We start from the raw sequence: 16,527 nt of genomic DNA, 5'->3' as shown, positions 1-16,527 counted from the left end.
AATTCTAAGCCTCAGGTCTCCTTCCTCTGAAACAGACTCCAGAATATTCCAGAACACCAGAACCAGGGCATGCCAGGCTCTCTGCCTGTCTCCTGGGAGGCCCACGTCTCCAGCCCACCTGTCCAAAGCCTAGCTTTGGAACCCGCCTCTGATTCTTCCTTCACACACCCTCCCCCAGGACCTCTGAGATCACCCACCTTCAGGGCCCCAAGGTAGAATCTGGGAGGCCTGCAGGGTATGTCTGGCTTTCTGGGCCCAGGACAAGCCAATACAAGCCTGTCCTCACGGGCCTCTCGAAACAGCTGTGCCAGGGATTTCCTTGGCAGTCCAGTGGTTAGGATTCAGTGCTTTCACTGCCATGGCCCTGGGGTTCAATCCCTGATCTGGGAACTAAGATCCCACAAGGCACAAGGGGTGGCAAAAATGAAAAATAAAAACACAAACACAGCTGTGTCACAGCCCGAGGGGACGGAAGAGTGAAGCAGGAGTGGAGGATGCAGCGGTGGGTGGGGTGGGATGTGAACTGTGTAGACTGTGGTCTGAGGACTCAGGCCAGCAAGTGGCCTTCCTGAAAGGACTCAGGTCAAGGGTCATCTGGGATTTGCTGACCTTGTGTTTTTGTGTTCAGTCACTCAGTCATGTCCAACTCTTTGCGACCCCATGGACTGTACCCAGCCGGGATCCTCTGTCCATGGAATTTTCCAGACAAGACTACTAGAGCAGGTTGCCATTTCCCACTCCAGGGATCTTCCTGACCCAGGATCGAACCTGTGTCTCCTGCACTGGCAGACAGATTCTTACCACTGTGCCACCTGGGAAGCCCTTGTTGACCTTTCTGGGTCATAAATTCCATTGCCCTCAAAAAAAAAAAAGGAAACCCACACTCAGCCACACCTTGACTTGAGCCTTGGTAGTGACATTTTAAAGGCTTTCATTGGTGGTAGCAACAGCAACAAGAGGAGGGGGAGAGTGGGCCCCGCCCCCGGAGGAGAGAGAACTCAGGCTGGAAGCCGGGAATCTTGTATCCAGTGGGTCTAGCCGTCCTCCTCCCATCGGACTGAAGCCAAGAAGGTACGAATTTCCATGGGATGCAGTGTGATGGTGGCGGAGACCAGACGGGAAGGAGAAGGATGGGGTGTGGGGCCTGGGGAGGTGGAGGGGAGAAGTGAGGAATGCAGACTTCCTCCGCCTGAACATCCTCTGTGCGCCCCCCGCTGAACACAGACATACCGCCGTAAATCTTTCCCCAGGCCCTCACTCCCAGACCCTTCAACTGTTTAACAGAGCCTAGATACCACCCCCAGATGCTCAAATCTCTCCCCAGGGTCTGGGCATTGTCCTCACACTCACAAGTCCCACCCCCAAGGACCGTCAAGCCACATCACTCCCTTAAACCCGTAACCTAAATCTGAACACCGACTAAGACCCTCTAAGCTCTTTAACTGGACCTGGTCAACATTCCCGCACCTCCCACACTGCCCCCCGCTCCGGGCAGGCTCCTACCCGTGTCCGTTGTCCACTGGAGCCTGGAGGCGTAGGCCAGAAGCTGGTTGGCTGCCAGCGTGGTCTCCCGCAGGTGGGTGATGGTGAAGGCGGAGAACAAGTTCTGCGGGCAGTGAAGGGCCCGGATGAGTTGGGACAAAGCGGGGTTTCCCCTCCCTCATCTCCTCAGTCTCCTTCCACCTCACCGTCAAGTCCAGGGTCACCGGGGAGCTCATGTTGCGGCCCGAGTCCTCCCCTACGGCGAACTGGTGCTCTAAGCGCAGCAGCAGCGTCTCCGGGCCCCAGCGGGCCAATGTGAGCAGATGTATGGAGGGTGGCAGCTCGCGGCGGAGACCTGAGAACTGAGGGAAAGCGCGGGGCGGGGCTGAGCCGGGAGGGGCGGGGCTGAGCCGGGAGGGGCGGGGCTGAGCCGGGAGGGGCGGGGCTGAGAGGCTTCAGAAGGCGGAGATTCAGCGCGGAGGGGCGGGCCTTGGCCGCGCTCAGGAGGCGGGTCTCAGCCAGGGAAGACTGAGCCAATGAGGGGACCGGACGGTGCCAGGTTAGCGGCAGAACTGTTCCCTTCCCAGACAGAGTTAGGACTGGGATGAATCCGGGAGAGAGACGTTGTTGGAGAAGGTGAGTGGGCGAGAGGGTTGGGCCGAGACTGCTGGGGTGACCACGCTCAGCTAAGCGAACGTTCGCTTACGTCCTCCCCAGGACGAGTAGGAACAGGCGAGGTGGGTCTCAGTTAAACCTAGGAAAACCCGCCCTCAACCCCGCCCCTCCCTCCGCAGGCTTCCTTAGGGTCCACATTCTGCCGGCCCCGAGGCTCCTCACCTGCGTGCGTGGGGCTACCTCGAGGCGATACCGCGCGCCGCCACCTCGCGCCAGCACCACCTGCGGGGCCAGGACCTCCATCTCCGCCTGTAACCGGTGCCTGGCGGCCGCAATCCCCGTTTTATCCAACAGCACGAGGTGACGTCCTCGCACCCAGAGCCCCGACCCCTCCTTGGTCAGCGGCTCCCCAACTCCGCGTGCATCGTCTCTCAGCAGCCTTCGGTGCACCTGCGGGGAGAGTGGCCAGGAGAAAGTGAGGGTTCCTGTAGCCAATTTCTGGGCCGGAATTTGGGTGAAAGTATGTGGGGATTTCGAGGCAAAAAAAAAAAAAAAGAATATTGGGGGAACGGATGAGGACGAAGGGGACGTAGGAGATCCCCAGTAAAAGTGGGGATCCGACCTAACAACGGGCTAGGGCAGAGGGTGGTAAGGACCTAATGGGGGCGTGCATAGGGTAAATCAGGGCCTGGAGGGGAGGCTTGGGTAGGGATTGGATAAAAGCACGGAGTGATTGTCTCACAGAGGAATGGAGGGCTCAGCTTAGCCGGGACCATAAACAGAGCGGTGCACCTAGCAAAAGAAACTGGCTTTGAGGTCCTGTAGAGGGCAGGAAGGGAACTGGTGGAAGGACCCTGACTTAGATGGGGGCTCAGGCCACTAACCATGAGTTCCAAGGAACCATCTCTCAGGCTACTGCCCCCCTGGGATCGGTCAGTCAGCACAGTCAGCTGCATGTTCCCATCCTGGGGGGTAAAGGGTGAGTGAGGGGCTGCACTGCTGGCCAGCCCCAGCTCCCAGGCAGGCCCCACAGGGACAGTGGAGACTGCTGAGGACAGTTGGGAGATGTCAAGAACAGGTGAACTCCACTCTGTAAAGGGGTGTCAGGAAGAGGTGGGGAGCAGGATGGGGGATGGGTACCGTGATGTAAATGCGGCTGTTGACTGGATAGTAATTTCCAGCCACGGGTTCCGTCTGGTTCAGCTTCCAGGTAGGTCTATAATCCCGCCTGGGGTGGGGTGGGATTTGATCAGGCCTGGAGTCTGGCTGCCCCCCCCCCCCGCCCCCACTCACCTACTCCTCCTTCATCCTCTCCCTCCCACAGTCATTAGGATCAGCAGATGCCCCCTCACCGCCCTGGGCCCCAGCACACCACAGACCACCCCTCGGTGCCCCAGTCTCTCCACCTCCTCTCCAGGATCTCCCGGCCGTTGCTGTCAGTGTAGAAAAGTCCGCCTGTCGCCAGCGGAGTGTCAAAGCGACTGATGACCTCCTTCCCCCAGCCGTCTCTGTACCCGATGAGATGGCAAGGTGGTGAGCTTCACTTTAACCTCACTTTGCCCTTTCCCCAGCCCCCAGCCCTGCTCACCCCACAGGTATTGGCCCCACTGTCCACTCCAGCTCCAGGTGCCGCTGTCTGGGATACAGGCGAACCACCTGGGAACACCAGGCTGAGAAGTTCTGGTGTACTTCCTGCACCAAGGATGCCTGTGGGCACATGGGAGTCGGGGCAGGTGTAAGCGTGCACCTGAGCAGAGGTGAGCCCTGCAAATGTCCACCCCAGCTGTGCAGATCACAAAGGCCTACGTCAGGGTCAACCCCACTAATAGCTTTGGAGCCCGACCCACCTTCCTTACCTGCCTAGGTATGATGCCCACACTTTACACCTCAGTCATTGCCATGTAAGTTTTTTTGAGTTTGGCATACATTCTTGCTGCCCGTGCACGTGTGCTAAGTCGTTTCAGTTGTGTATAAACTCTTTGCAACCCTTTGAACTATAGCCCACTAGGCGCCTGTCCATGGGATTCTCTAGGCAAGAATACTGGAGTGGGTAGCCATGCCCTCCTCCAGGGGATCTTCTCAACCCAGGGATCGAACCCACATGTCTTATATTTCCTGCATTGGCAGGTGGGTTCTTTACCACTAGTGCCACCTGGGAAGCCCCACCATTACCCTATCTCCCCTCCTTAGAATAGGATTCTAGCTTTGCACATGGCTTCCTGGAATAGACTGTACTTTTCAGTCTTCCCTGAGGCTTGCTGTAGCTGTGTGACCATGTTTGCCTACTGGAAAGTGATCAAAGTGTTACGAACAAAGTTCCTTGCCCCTTCCTCTCTTCCACTGGCTCAAAGGTAAATGTGATGGCTGGAGCTTGAGCAGCCATCTTGGGCCATGAAGTGGAAGGTGAATGTACAGAAGGCAGAGCAATAAGTTAGAAAGGAGGACTTTGCTGGCAGTTCACAGGTTAAGACTCTGCATTTCTACTGCAGGGGGCAGCACAGGTTCAACCTCTGGTTGGGGAACTAATATCCCACTAATATCCCACATGCCATGTACAGCTCAGCCAAAATAATAAAAAATAAGATAGAAGGGACCTAGATGACTATTGGATCATCCCACCTGCTGAGACTTTCTAATAGATGAAAAGAAACTTCCATCTTGTTTTAGGCATGGTTATTTAAGTAACTCTGTTACAACAGGCAAAACTGTATCCTAACACAATGACCCAGGTATGCAGGTATTCACTCATGTGAGACTTGCCATTACCTGCCCCGCTCCCTCCCTAAGAGGAAACATCAGTGAGAGGCCTCAGGAAACGTGCAAGCATGAGCCCCTGATTCCAACTAGATGCACCCTCAGATATCCATTCTAAGTGAGAATCACCCAAACCCTATCCAAGTGTGAACCCTCAAATCACCCTAGATAAAAGCCCTTCCTATCACAGATCCCTGATGAAATTTTCAGGCAGTTACACCTAACTCTCTGCATTCATGGGCCAAATGGGAACAGCCTACCACCAATTTCAAAAGCTAAATACAATCTTGATCCCCACGACAGATGTGAAATGCCTTTTCTATGAGCCTCCATGGCGTAACTGTCATACAACCAGCCATGACTATCAACCCTGTGTAAAAATCCTCAAGTATTCCCCTCTGGTCTTAGCCTTCTTATCTACTGGAGATGTAAATCCTCCCCACCACCCCTCACAAGGCACACCACCCTCCACATGCACCCCACCCCACACACCCTGTCCCCAAGTACCCACTCTTGACCCCCTGACCTTCACAACGTGGGTCTGAGCCCAGCGGCTCACGAACAGTGGGTTCTTCTGGTTGGGTCTGAAGATGTAGGCACCGGAGGCCTGGGAGCTTAGGTTGTTACCTGTACTGGCATTGTACCTGGGGCCAGGGCAGGCGAGAGTCAGACAAGGGACCTCAACTCTGCTCACACCCCCTCCCTGACCAGGTGGTCCTCCCTCACCAGTAGAAGGCTTGGCGAACAGGCAGCACGAGATTCTGCTCCAGGTTCTCCAACTCCATCAAGAGCCCTGTGTCAGGGTCAAACCTAGCCCGGAGGTACTGGGCAGAAAAGGGTGGACAGACATTAATGACCATCACTTCAGCCAATGGCTCTTCCCAGGGATCAGGAACAAACACTGATGTTGGGCAGGAAGGATTGAGTGTCTGAAATGCTGAATTAAAGACTGCAAAGTGGGAATTCCCTGGCAGACGGGTGATTTAGACTCCCAGCTTGCACGGTGGAGGGACAGTGTTCAATCCCTGGTGGGGAAAATAAGATCCACCCACCCTTCCCTCCTCTCTCCCTCTTATTCTGTATCATTGTTAGCAAATTCTGACAGCTCCATTTTCTAACTTATCCTCAATCTGACCACTTCTCCCCACCTCCATGGCCTTTCCTTCCCCATCTCCTGCCTTCCATGCTCATTCCCCAGTCTTTTCCCCCCACAGCTGCCAAAAGGCACCTGTAAGAGCAGAAGTGAGATCACAACCCATCTGCTTGGGACCCAGGCTGCTTGTGCAACTGAAAGAGGAACAAGGCCAGAACCCAAGATTTTTAGGGCCCATGGAAATGCATAAATCTCAATTTCTTTTAGGATCAGAAGAAAACTTGAATGAAGTAATAATGAATACATCAGGTCGAAGTCTGCATGGTTACTATCCATATTAATATCCATACTATCATGAAATATAGTTTTTAGCATTTTTCTATGGAAGGAGGAACCCACAAAGGCTAATGCTAGGACCCACAACAGCCTTAATGCAACCGTTTCTCCTGTGATTCCTTCACAGTAAAAGAGTCCTCCCCTCTGCTGGCCCTTAAGGCCCACATGATATGACTTGTCACCTCCCCCCACCCCCAACACCTGGCTTCAGTCACAATGAGTGTTCTCTGGACACCCACACCCTTCCACGTGAGGGCGCTCCCTGCCTGCCTGGATCTCTCTTACCCCAAAAGGCCACACGGCTACCTCCTCCATGTCTCTGACATGCCTCACTGCATTTGCAAACCCCTACCTCCATCAGCTCTGACATTTCTATCCAGTGTCACCCAAGGGTCCTCATAAAAGCCCCAAGAGAGGACACTGAGAACATACAGTGGAGGATGACACTAGACCGGAAACCTCAGACCCACTGACCCGCAGTCCACGTGGCTTACCGAAACATCTCAGAACTGTCACCCAGAAATGGAAGGGGGTCTGAACAGGGTCTCACCTCATTCTGGATGACCAAGACACGGGACCAGGACTTCTGGGGGCTTTGGTTAGGCATCCGGGATACCGAGTAGACGCTGAAGCCCAGGGCAGGCACTAAGGCTGAGAAAAGCAGCTCCTGACTGTCTGAGCTGGGAATCGGAACCACCTCAGGTAAGGGAGGAAGGAAACCAAGTCAAGAAGCTGGGAGGACACGCACGAAGCCACACCACACAAACAGAAAGGGGTCAAACTTGAGGAGGGCAAGGAGTCGCCACCTGCCAAATGGGGAAAAGAAATTTAGGTGTTGGGCAGGGGGCTGGGAGTGTCAGAAATGCTGAGTTAAAGACTGCAAAGAGGGAATTCCCTGGCAGTCCAGTGGTTAGACTCCACATCCACTGCAGGGGACACGAGTTTGATCCCTGGTGGGGGAATTAAGATCTTGCCAGCTGCATGGCCAAAAAAAGAGAAAAAGATTCCAAGATTCAGAAGGTGGGAAATCTACTAGGAGGGTGGACCTACTGTAGGAGGTGTGAGAAGTGAGGGAGTAAGTGTGGGAAGAGACTCTTGAGATGGGTGGGGGGGGGGGGAGAAAAACAGATTCTGGGGGGAGGAAATGGTTTAGGAGGAAGAGGTCTTCAGGATGAGGAGAATATTCATAAACAGGAAATTTTTTCATAGGGAGATATCAACAAGGGGGAGATATTCATAGGCGAGGAGTGGGAATGTTTCCAAGGGGGTATGATTTAAAGGGGCAGAGGGGAAAAGTATTTAGAAGAAGAGGCAGTAATGGGCAGATGATACTCATGGAGGAGGAGATATCCAAGAAAGGGAGGGGTCCATGGGAGAAGACATCCGTGGAGGGAGATAATCTTAAGGGAAATGTCCATGGGGATAAAGGAGAAATGCCCATGGCGGGAGGTTTCCAAGGGGGTAGGTATTCATCAAGTGTGCTATACAGGGAGGAATATTTGTGGAAATGAGCTCACATCGCTGGGCACAGTTTTGCCACCGGGGTCCCTCACGAGGTAAACGTGTTTGCTGACAGGCAGCCGCACCATCCTGTCCACTTTCCGCCCCAGGGGGTTATAAACGATCACCTGGAACTGGGGTGGGACGGTCAGAGCAGACACGGGTTACAAGAGGCCTTCTGCAAACCCACCCATGTGTGCAGCAAGGTCCCTGGGTGAGTCAAGCCTCCACGTGGTGCATTGGTCCCCGTCCTGTCCCAGCTTCACTGAGCCCTCAAATATCTTGCCCCAGAGTGTTCAGTAACCAGCTGAGCCCATCAGCCCCGCCTCCTTTTCACCCTGCCCAGAGGTTTCTCCGGTTCTCGTTCCACCCACCACCCATGGGACCTGCCCCCGGCCCCGCCTCTCCCGCTCCAGGGTGGCTCACTCTCTCTGCTGTCTGGGTGAGCGGACAAATGCTGATGTTGAGCTTGCGACAAAAGGCGAAGTCCTCCTTGGAGCCGCTGAGATGCGCCAGCGCATTGCTCATGAGAACCTGGGGAGGCGCGTAAAGCAAAAGGTCCACTCGGGACGCCCCTGCCGGTCTCCTCGCGATCCCGCCCTCAGCCCCGCCCCTGCCTCTCTCCGACCCTCCTTCCACAAGCCCCGCCCCACGAGCCGTTCTGGCGGCCACTCTGTTGCTTTTCGACCACGCCCCTTCCTAGGTCCGGCCCCCGTTTCCAGGCCCAGTCCCTTCCTGTCTCCGCCTTCCCCAGGCTCCACCCCCGCACCTCGCAAGGGCCCCAGCCTTCGGAAAGCTGGCGGGCGTAGTCGTCAGCCACGTGCTGCCGGGAGGTACCACTGACTGCATCGTGGTGCTGGAGCACCGCCATCGCCTCATCTGTAGGCAGACAGTGAGCCCGAGTGAGGTCTCCGCAGGACTCTCGGCCCGGACCCCAAGGACACGCGAAAAGTCTTGCGCGGGCAGGCTGGGTTCTTAAAGGCTTTAAGTAAGGGTCAGCAGAAGTCTGGAGTCCAGCTTCAGTCCCACCCCGCTGTCTCCTCGCCCGCCGGACACCTACTGAGGGGTGCGCTGTCCCCGGAGCCATAGGGTCCCACGTTGGCTGCCGGACCCGCCAGCGCCTCCAGCTGGTTGCACACCTGTGGAGCAGGTGGTATGTTGGGGCACCAGGCCTGTCAGGACCCCTGGGCCAGCCAGCCCCTTGGAGCCTGGCGTCCACCTACCTGCAGGAAATTGTAGCTGAGGCGCTCGTAGCGTTTGAGGGCAGGCCGGCTGGAAAAGTAACCGGTCCAGAACATGTAGGGGCCATCAGCGTAGGGGAAGAAGTCATCCTTTTTCACTGACCTGCAGCGGCAGTGACATTGAGGGCAGGGCCACCACCCACAGGGCATGCCAACCCCCCGAGGCTCCCCAGTCCCCCCAAATACCAGCTGAGGTTGGCCTTGTTCAGCTCCCAGAGGTAACAGGCAGGAGTGGAGTAGAGAACATTGACGCGGCTCCCGTTGGCCTGTTGCTGAGGGGAAGTGTGCCTGTGTGAACCCTCGGGAGCCCTTCCCAGGCGGGCCCACAGGTGTACACATGCACACAAACACAACACACATTCATGCACCCGGTTGGTTCAAAGTTTCTTTTTTTAAATACACAGTTTGAGTACAAACCAACGGTTAAGTGAAAATGAATGTTGGCCGAAGCTAAATATTACCAGCCCGGCCTGGAGGGAAATTCAGGGATGCAAGAATAAACCTGAGATTTTACTAAACTTTCAATAATTCCAATTTTATTACTTAAAACTTGCAGGGAGAAATGAAATATGACATTCTAGGGCAGGAATAATAATTTCTCAGCACTGTAAGGTTATTGCCAAATGACACAACTGTTACAATGAATGAAGGCTCACTTTCAAATGAGGGGGGTAGAGGAACAAGGTGACCTCCATGAGTTAAAGGATGTTTGTTCTGCTCAAGTTGTGTCCCCAGTGCCTTGTACCCAGTAGGTGCTCAGTAAACACTTGAATGACCTAGAGAACATTATCCTTAGTGAGGTAAGTCAGAGAAAGACAGATACCATATGATATCACTTATATGTGGACTCTAAAAAATAATACAAGGGAATCTAGATAGAAAACAGCCTCACAGGTATAGAAAACAAATTTATGTTTACCTAACAGGAAACAAAGGGGGGAAGGGATAAATTAGGAGTATGGGATTAACAGATACAAACTACACATACAATAGATAGCAACAAGGATTTACTGTATTTAGTGTCTTAGAATAACCTGTAATAGAAAATAATCTGAAACAATATATAGATATAACTGAATCATTTTGCTATATAGTTGAAGCTAACACGATATTATACTGTAAATCAGCTGTGTGCTTGCTAAGTCACTTCAGTCATGTCCAACTCTTTCTGATCCTATGGACTGTAGCCCACCAGGCTCCTCTGTCCATGGGATTCTCCAAGCAAGAATACTAGAGTGGGTTGCCATGCCCTCCTCCAAGGGATCTTCCCAACCCAGGCACAGAACCCATGTCTCTTACATCTCCTGCATTGGCAGGTGGCTTCTTTACCACTAGCCTGCCACCTGGGAAGCCCTGTAAATCAACTATACTTCAACTTAAAAAATAAACATTTGAGTGAATGACGGAAATGCACAGGACTTCATGACTTCATATGCAAACACATTTCTATCAATACATCGCTGAACAAACACTCATATACACATTTACACCCAATGTTCACTCAACAAACAATTCCTTAATATGCTCCAGATTGTGGACACAATCTATAACCAGTGGCCAGCCCTGCTCTCATGGAATTCATAGCCAAGTGCAGAGGAGAAAGACTGGTCAGTTGACTACAGTCAGTCTAGATGTAACATCACAGATATTTGTGGGCACTCCTGTGAGCCCAGAGGAAAAAGCAAGCTCTCCAGCTAGGGCCTAGTGAAGGCTTCCTGGAGAAAAAGACTTTGCAACTGGTGTCTTAAAGAAGAAACAAAAGTTTTTCAGCCCCAAGTAATAAAAATAAACAATCCTAACACTTATTATTTACCTGGCACTGTTCTACTGGTCTATGGAAGCTCATTAAACTTTCATCAATAGCCTTTTCATAACTACTATATGTAAAATAGATAGCTAATAAGGACCTACTGTACGGCACAGGGAACTCTATTCAGTACTCTGTAATGACCTATATGGGAAAAGAATCTAAAACAGAGTGGATATACTGCTACTCCCTCTCTATTCTGCCTTTCACTTTAGTTCCTTATTGCTTCTCTCTCTGACTCTATAAAAGAACCCGGCATCCAGACTGCGACAAGAAGGTTACTTTGAGACATTAGTCTGCCATCTTCTCAGTCAGACAGCTTTGTGAATAAAGTTGTAAAAAAATAAAAATAAAAATAAATAAATAAATAAAGTTGTATTCCTTGCCTCAAAAACAAAAAAATTTTAAAATGTGGGTATATGTATATGTAAAACTGATTAACTTTGCTGTACACCTGAAATTAACACAACACTGTAAATCAACTCTACTCCAATAAAAATTTTAAAAAAGAAAATAGCCCTATCAGGTGGGACCCACCACTGTGCCCATTTCCTAGATAAGAAAATTGAGGCACTGAGTGCTGAAAAACATTCCTCAAGGTCACAGAGTCAGTAAGTGGCAAAGCCAGGCTTTGAACAAAGGAAATTCATCTCCAGTAAAAGGAAGTGTGTGAGCGAGTAAGCAGGAGAAAAACCAAGTATGACAGTATGAACTCCTGGGAGCCCAGGAACATAGGTATTTGCAGGAGGAAGTGGTCAAGATGTTGAAAGCTCCTCAGGGCCCAGGGGCTTGGGGAGGACTGGGAAATGTCCTCTGGAAGGCCTTTGGTGACATAGCTGAGAACTGGTTTTGATGAAACAGCAGTGCAGCGGGTGGTGAAAAGTGAGGACATTAAAGATGGTGCCAGTAGACAATACTGGGGATGGAAGTGATGGGAGAGCGGAGATGAGGTTCTGTGCTAATGGGAGAGGGACTGCCTGCCCACACTGCCACAGGCCATTTACAGGGGCCACGACAATGGTAGGCAGAATAATGGTCACTCAAAGATGTCCATGTCTTGCTCCCCAGAACCTGTGACTGTTAGGTTATATGGTAAAAGGGAATTAAAACTGCAGAATTAAGACTGTTAATCAGCTGACTTTAAAACATTATCCTGAATTATCCAGTGGGCCCAATGTAATCACAAAGTTATCTTAAGTGGGAGAGGGAGGATAAAGAAGTGAGAGTGTGAAAAAAAGAGATAATGATAACAGGGGCAGGGTCAGACAGCTGCTATGTTGCTGGCTTTGAAGACGGAGGAGGATGCCATGAACCAAGGAATGTGGATGGCCTCTAGAAGCTGGATGAGGCAAGGACACTTTCCCCTAGAGCTTCCAGAAGAACACAGTTCTGCTGACATCTTGATTTTAGCCCAGTGAGACCCAAGTCAGACGTGTGACCTACAGAATTGTAAGGTAATATGATTGCTGTTATTTTAAGCCACTAGGTTTGTGGTAGCTTATTATAGAAAACTAACATAGCACCTATAGATAATGTATGTGACCCAAGGCCCTGGGATACAAATACATGGGGCAGGCACACTCACCTGGGCATTGACCAACTGGATGAGCTTGTCAAGATTTTTGAACCACGAGTTGGCGTTCTCATACTGGAAGTCTGAGCCCATGGTCATCACCGTGTGTTTGCTGCGGTAGAGTTTACCCTGCAGGCAAGATGGGGGTATCCTCAGGCCAGGGTGTCCTGGGCCACCCCTGTGGACAGCTGCGTCTTGGTATATATGTGGTCAAGAATGTGAGTGCACAGGGCTTCCCTGGTGGCTCAGTGGTAAAGAATCTGCCTGCCAATGCAGGAGACATGGGTTCGATCCCTGATCTGGGAAGACCCCACATGCCTCAGAGCAACTAAGCCCATGCTCCGCAACTACTGAGCCTGTGCTCTAGAGCCTGGGAGCTGCAACTACTGAAGCCCGAGAGCCTTAGAGCCCATGCTCCACAACAAGAGAAGCCACCGTAATGAGAAGCCCAAGTATCACAGAGAGCAGCCCCCACTTACCGAAACTAGAAAAATGCCCACACAGCAACGAAGACCCAGTACAGCCAAAAATAAATGAATAAAATTATTTTTAAAAAAGAAAAAGAATGTGAGTGCACAGAGGCATGGGGGTACGGGTGGAACTGTGTCACAGGGGAGCGGAGAGACACACAGAAAGAGAGCCACAGTGGTTGAGGAATTCTCTTGGGTCTACCACCCAGACGTGGGTACTGAGGTCCTGTGCCATGCCGTCTAGCAAACATGGTGGGGATGTGCTCTGGTGAAGGGGTCCACCTTTCTAATCAGAAATGCACACAAATCCAGGAGCAGGGTATGGTGATGGTGAATGGAATTTTACCTTCCCCCAACGAAGGCGAGGGATTGTCTGGGCCGATGGAAGGGCCCGGTGCGTGTGCACTAGAGGCATAGGTTCTGGACACCCGGTTACCTGGTCAGTGGCCAACTTCAGAAAGTAATCGACCAGCTCCTTTGCGTTGTACTCCGGGCTGCGCATGTCCTCCACAAAGGGCTTGTCGGCACACAGCATGTCCCAGCACAGACCTTCCGGCGGGTTGTACATGTTGGGGAGCACACCTGTGAACCACATTAGGCTCAGGGGGTGGTCATGGCCCCGAGACCTGCCAGGCCTCACCAGGGATGGATTTCAGAATTTGCTGGGCCCAGTGCAAACTGCAAATTGTGGGCCCAGGTTCATAAACTACTAAGAACTTCAAGACAATGATAGCAGGCTATAAACCAAGCCCTGGGCCCTTCTGAGCACGGGGGCAGCCCTCTTTCTACTCTACCGCCTTACTGGTGAAGAGGTCGGCGGTGGGAGGCTTCAGGCTGGCGCTGGCCCGCCACACCTGCTCCATTTGCAGTGCCTCTTTCCGCACCCTCTTGTCTTGATAATCCAGGCGTCCAAAGAAGAAGCCGTCAAAACCCATCTGGAAATGGGGCAGGGTGAAGACCAGGATGGGAGAACAAGAGAGGGCAGGATGAATAAGGGACCAGTCTTCTCATCACCAACCACCAACCTCTCAAGCACAGGGAGAAAAACCAAATCAAAGACCAGGGAGGGGAGGGGGGACCAGGATGGGGAATACATGTAAATCCATGGCTAATTCATTTCAATGTATGACAAAAACTACTGCAATGATGTAATTAGCCTCCAACTAATAATAATAATAATAATAATAATAATAATAATAATAATAAAATATGAATATTAAAAAAAAAAAAAAGACCAGGGAGGCCCTCCGGTTCATTTCAAAGGTTGGGGAAGGTCAGAAGCCCCGCAGGAGCGCAGGGAGGGAGCAAGTCCAACGCTACAACCCACCTCCACGTTCCCCAGCTCTAGGAGGCCTTCCCCTTTCCGCAGACTAGCAAGGGAAGGGGCATGATCATGGCACAGGTAATGAAGCTTGCTGAAAAACCTCAGGCCCTCCCCAGCCACCCAACTTGGCCAAGAGCCAGGATCAGAGCAAACTGGGTGAAATCAGGGGAGAGGGAAGAATCAGCTGGACAAGGGAGGCCAGGGTGTATGGGGATAGGTGATGAGGGTCAACCTAGGGTAGGACAGAGCAGAGCCAAGGCCAGAGCAAAAAAAGAATGGGATTCACAGGTCACCCAAGAGGCAGGGTCTTAAGCGGCGAGAGGGCCAGGGGTAGGGCCTGGCTCCGGTGAACTTGCAGAAAAGGGCGGGGCTTGGATAACGGAGGAGGAGTCAGAAAGAATGAAGAGGCGGGCCCAAGAGATATGAAAACCTGCGCGAACAGTGAGGCTTGCTCCCGAGAGTGGCCGAATGGGTCGATGTGCCAGGCCACACGGGGGCGCCCGTCACTGCCGAACGTCTCCTCCAGGAAGCGCAGCCCAAGTGTCATCTGGTCGATGATGGCTCCATAGTGGGTGGCCGCCTCATCGTTCATCACCCAGCCACCGTTGGCAAACTCTAGGCGTCCTGTGCCGGGAGGGGCAAAGTTCGAGTCAGTTGTCAGGGCCAGGAGTGGGGCCAGGGTTGCTGATGCCAGGGACGAGAAGACCTGCCTAAACGACCAGGCCTGAGAGGAGAAGAGGGGTCAGGGGTCACTCTCAGGCCAGTGTAAGAGAGCTATGGAACAGAAGGCCCCCTTGCACAGCAGGCTTTCTAGAGGATTCACTGGAGGTGGGGCCTTACGGATGTTTAGGAGTTCTCCAAAAAAGGGAACTTCCAGGCAGGTGCAGGCACATAGAGGCTGCACATGGCATGATAAAATCTCAGAAGCCAGGGTGCTAGAGATAGAAGCTGGGCTGGGCTTCCTCTTTTCACTTCCTGAGGGGAGGCTCACCCTGGCGCACCAGATCCCGCACGACTTTCTGTGTTTCATTTGTCTGCTGGTGCCACCAACGGGAGAAGAAGGCGATTTCCACATAGATGAAGCGGCGGGTAGGATCCGCCAGCAAGGAAGAGATGACAGAGTCTAGGATGTACTGTACGCCCGCCGGCTGGATGTTATTGTAGACTGTGGGCACAGGGGTCAGGCAATCAGGAACCAGCAAGCCAAGGGAAACATTCTTAGACACAGAAGCCCAAGCTGGGTGTTGCCCCCACCCTGATTGTCCAGGCCTGTAAAGGAATTTAAGGGGCTCTGCGGGACCATGGGAGTCCCAGGGGTCACTCCCCACCCTCCTCTACTCACTGCCATAAAAGTACTGGTCCACCGTCTTGAGCCAGCCTACATCATCATGTGTGTGAGGCACCAGGTGTACATTCAGCATGTCTGGCTTCACCTTCGGGCATGTCTGCACAGGGACCCCAAACACACACTCACTCTGTCAGTAACCCCAAGGTTAAGAGGCAGGCTGCAGTGGGGGGTTGGAAGGATATATGGTAAGTCTTGATCTAGAAGCAAGTGACAGGTGGGGATGGGCTCCCCCGAGAAGGACACACATAGTTGTGTCATAGATGTACTTCTCAATTGATAGAACTTCTCAGAGCACCTCTCGTTCATGCCCTGGGGAAATACTAGTAGTAGCTAACGTTTATTAAGTATTTGCTAATACCAAGCAGCCACCCTGGGACCTGAGGGCAACATTATCTCCAGTTTTCAGATGAGAACACGGAGGATCAGAGAGGTGAAGTGACTGGGCCAAGGTCACACTGCCAGCAAGTGGAGAAGCCAGGTTAGAACTTCAGGCAGCTGACTCCCAACCCTCAACCAGTCCCCATCACACTTACAGCCTGCTCATGTAAATGCTTGCAAAATCCAGGTAAGCCAACCCGCAGAAGCAAGACACAGACACAGACAGCCCCATTCTCAGACTAACACAGCCAGTCTCCTCAGTAACGCAAAGCATGAACCAGATCACACTGTCATATTAGCAACCATTCACTGGGCACCCACAAAACAGACCCACCCACACCTCCGGACCCTACTGGAGGCTTCACTACGGCTCTTGTACATTTCCGCTAGCGGGCCGCGCTCACCTTGTATCCCGCCGCCCAAGCGCAGGGCGCCGCTAGGAACAACACAAAGAGGAAGGAGAGAGGCGGGAGCGGTGGCCGCGGCGCGCGGGAGCTCGTCTGGGATCCTACCGCGCCCGGGCAGCCGCCAGCGCGAACCCTTGAAGGCCGCGCGTCACCAACCATAGCTCTGCAGCCGCCGCCGCCACCGCCTCAGCCTCCCGGG

General features: G+C 52.7%; 1 protein-coding gene across 1 annotated transcript; it reads right to left on the bottom strand.

Moving 5' to 3' along the window:
• Positions 1-895: 895 nt before the first annotated feature.
• MAN2B1 (mannosidase alpha class 2B member 1) lies at positions 896-16,527 on the bottom strand. The gene is made up of 24 exons (XM_070463584.1): positions 16,326-16,527; positions 15,538-15,640; positions 15,187-15,360; positions 14,626-14,819; positions 13,674-13,806; positions 13,308-13,453; positions 12,414-12,530; positions 9,208-9,293; positions 9,004-9,124; positions 8,841-8,919; positions 8,550-8,659; positions 8,207-8,314; positions 7,798-7,914; positions 6,831-6,977; positions 5,578-5,675; positions 5,378-5,495; positions 3,686-3,804; positions 3,504-3,605; positions 3,238-3,325; positions 2,982-3,062; positions 2,320-2,547; positions 1,689-1,844; positions 1,504-1,606; positions 896-1,144 (listed from the first exon to the last, which is right to left on the bottom strand). Exons 1-24 carry the CDS (start codon positions 16,485-16,487, stop codon positions 1,035-1,037), a joined length of 3,000 nt encoding a protein of 999 aa, XP_070319685.1. The 5' UTR covers positions 16,488-16,527; the 3' UTR covers positions 896-1,034.

This window comes from Odocoileus virginianus, chromosome 3 (assembly GCF_023699985.2).
Source record: "Odocoileus virginianus isolate 20LAN1187 ecotype Illinois chromosome 3, Ovbor_1.2, whole genome shotgun sequence".
Lineage (NCBI taxonomy): Eukaryota > Metazoa > Chordata > Mammalia > Artiodactyla > Cervidae > Odocoileus > Odocoileus virginianus.
This window is presented reverse-complemented; position numbering and strand designations above follow the sequence as displayed.

What these genes read in the sequence shown, in the direction of transcription:
- MAN2B1 (XM_070463584.1), bottom strand. Translation starts at nt 16,487, where the DNA reads ATGGTTGGTGACGCGCGGCCTTCAAGGGTTCGCGCTGGCGGCTGCCCG. An exon ending in TCCAGTTGGTCAATGCCCAG is followed by an intron (nt 9,294 to 12,413) that starts GTGAGTGTGCCT and finishes ACTTCCCCTCAG; the next exon opens with CAACAGGCCAACGGGAGCCG. An exon ending in AGGTAGCCCCACGCACGCAG is followed by an intron (nt 1,845 to 2,319) that starts GTGAGGAGCCTC and finishes GCTTTCCCTCAG; the next exon opens with TTCTCAGGTCTCCGCCGCGA.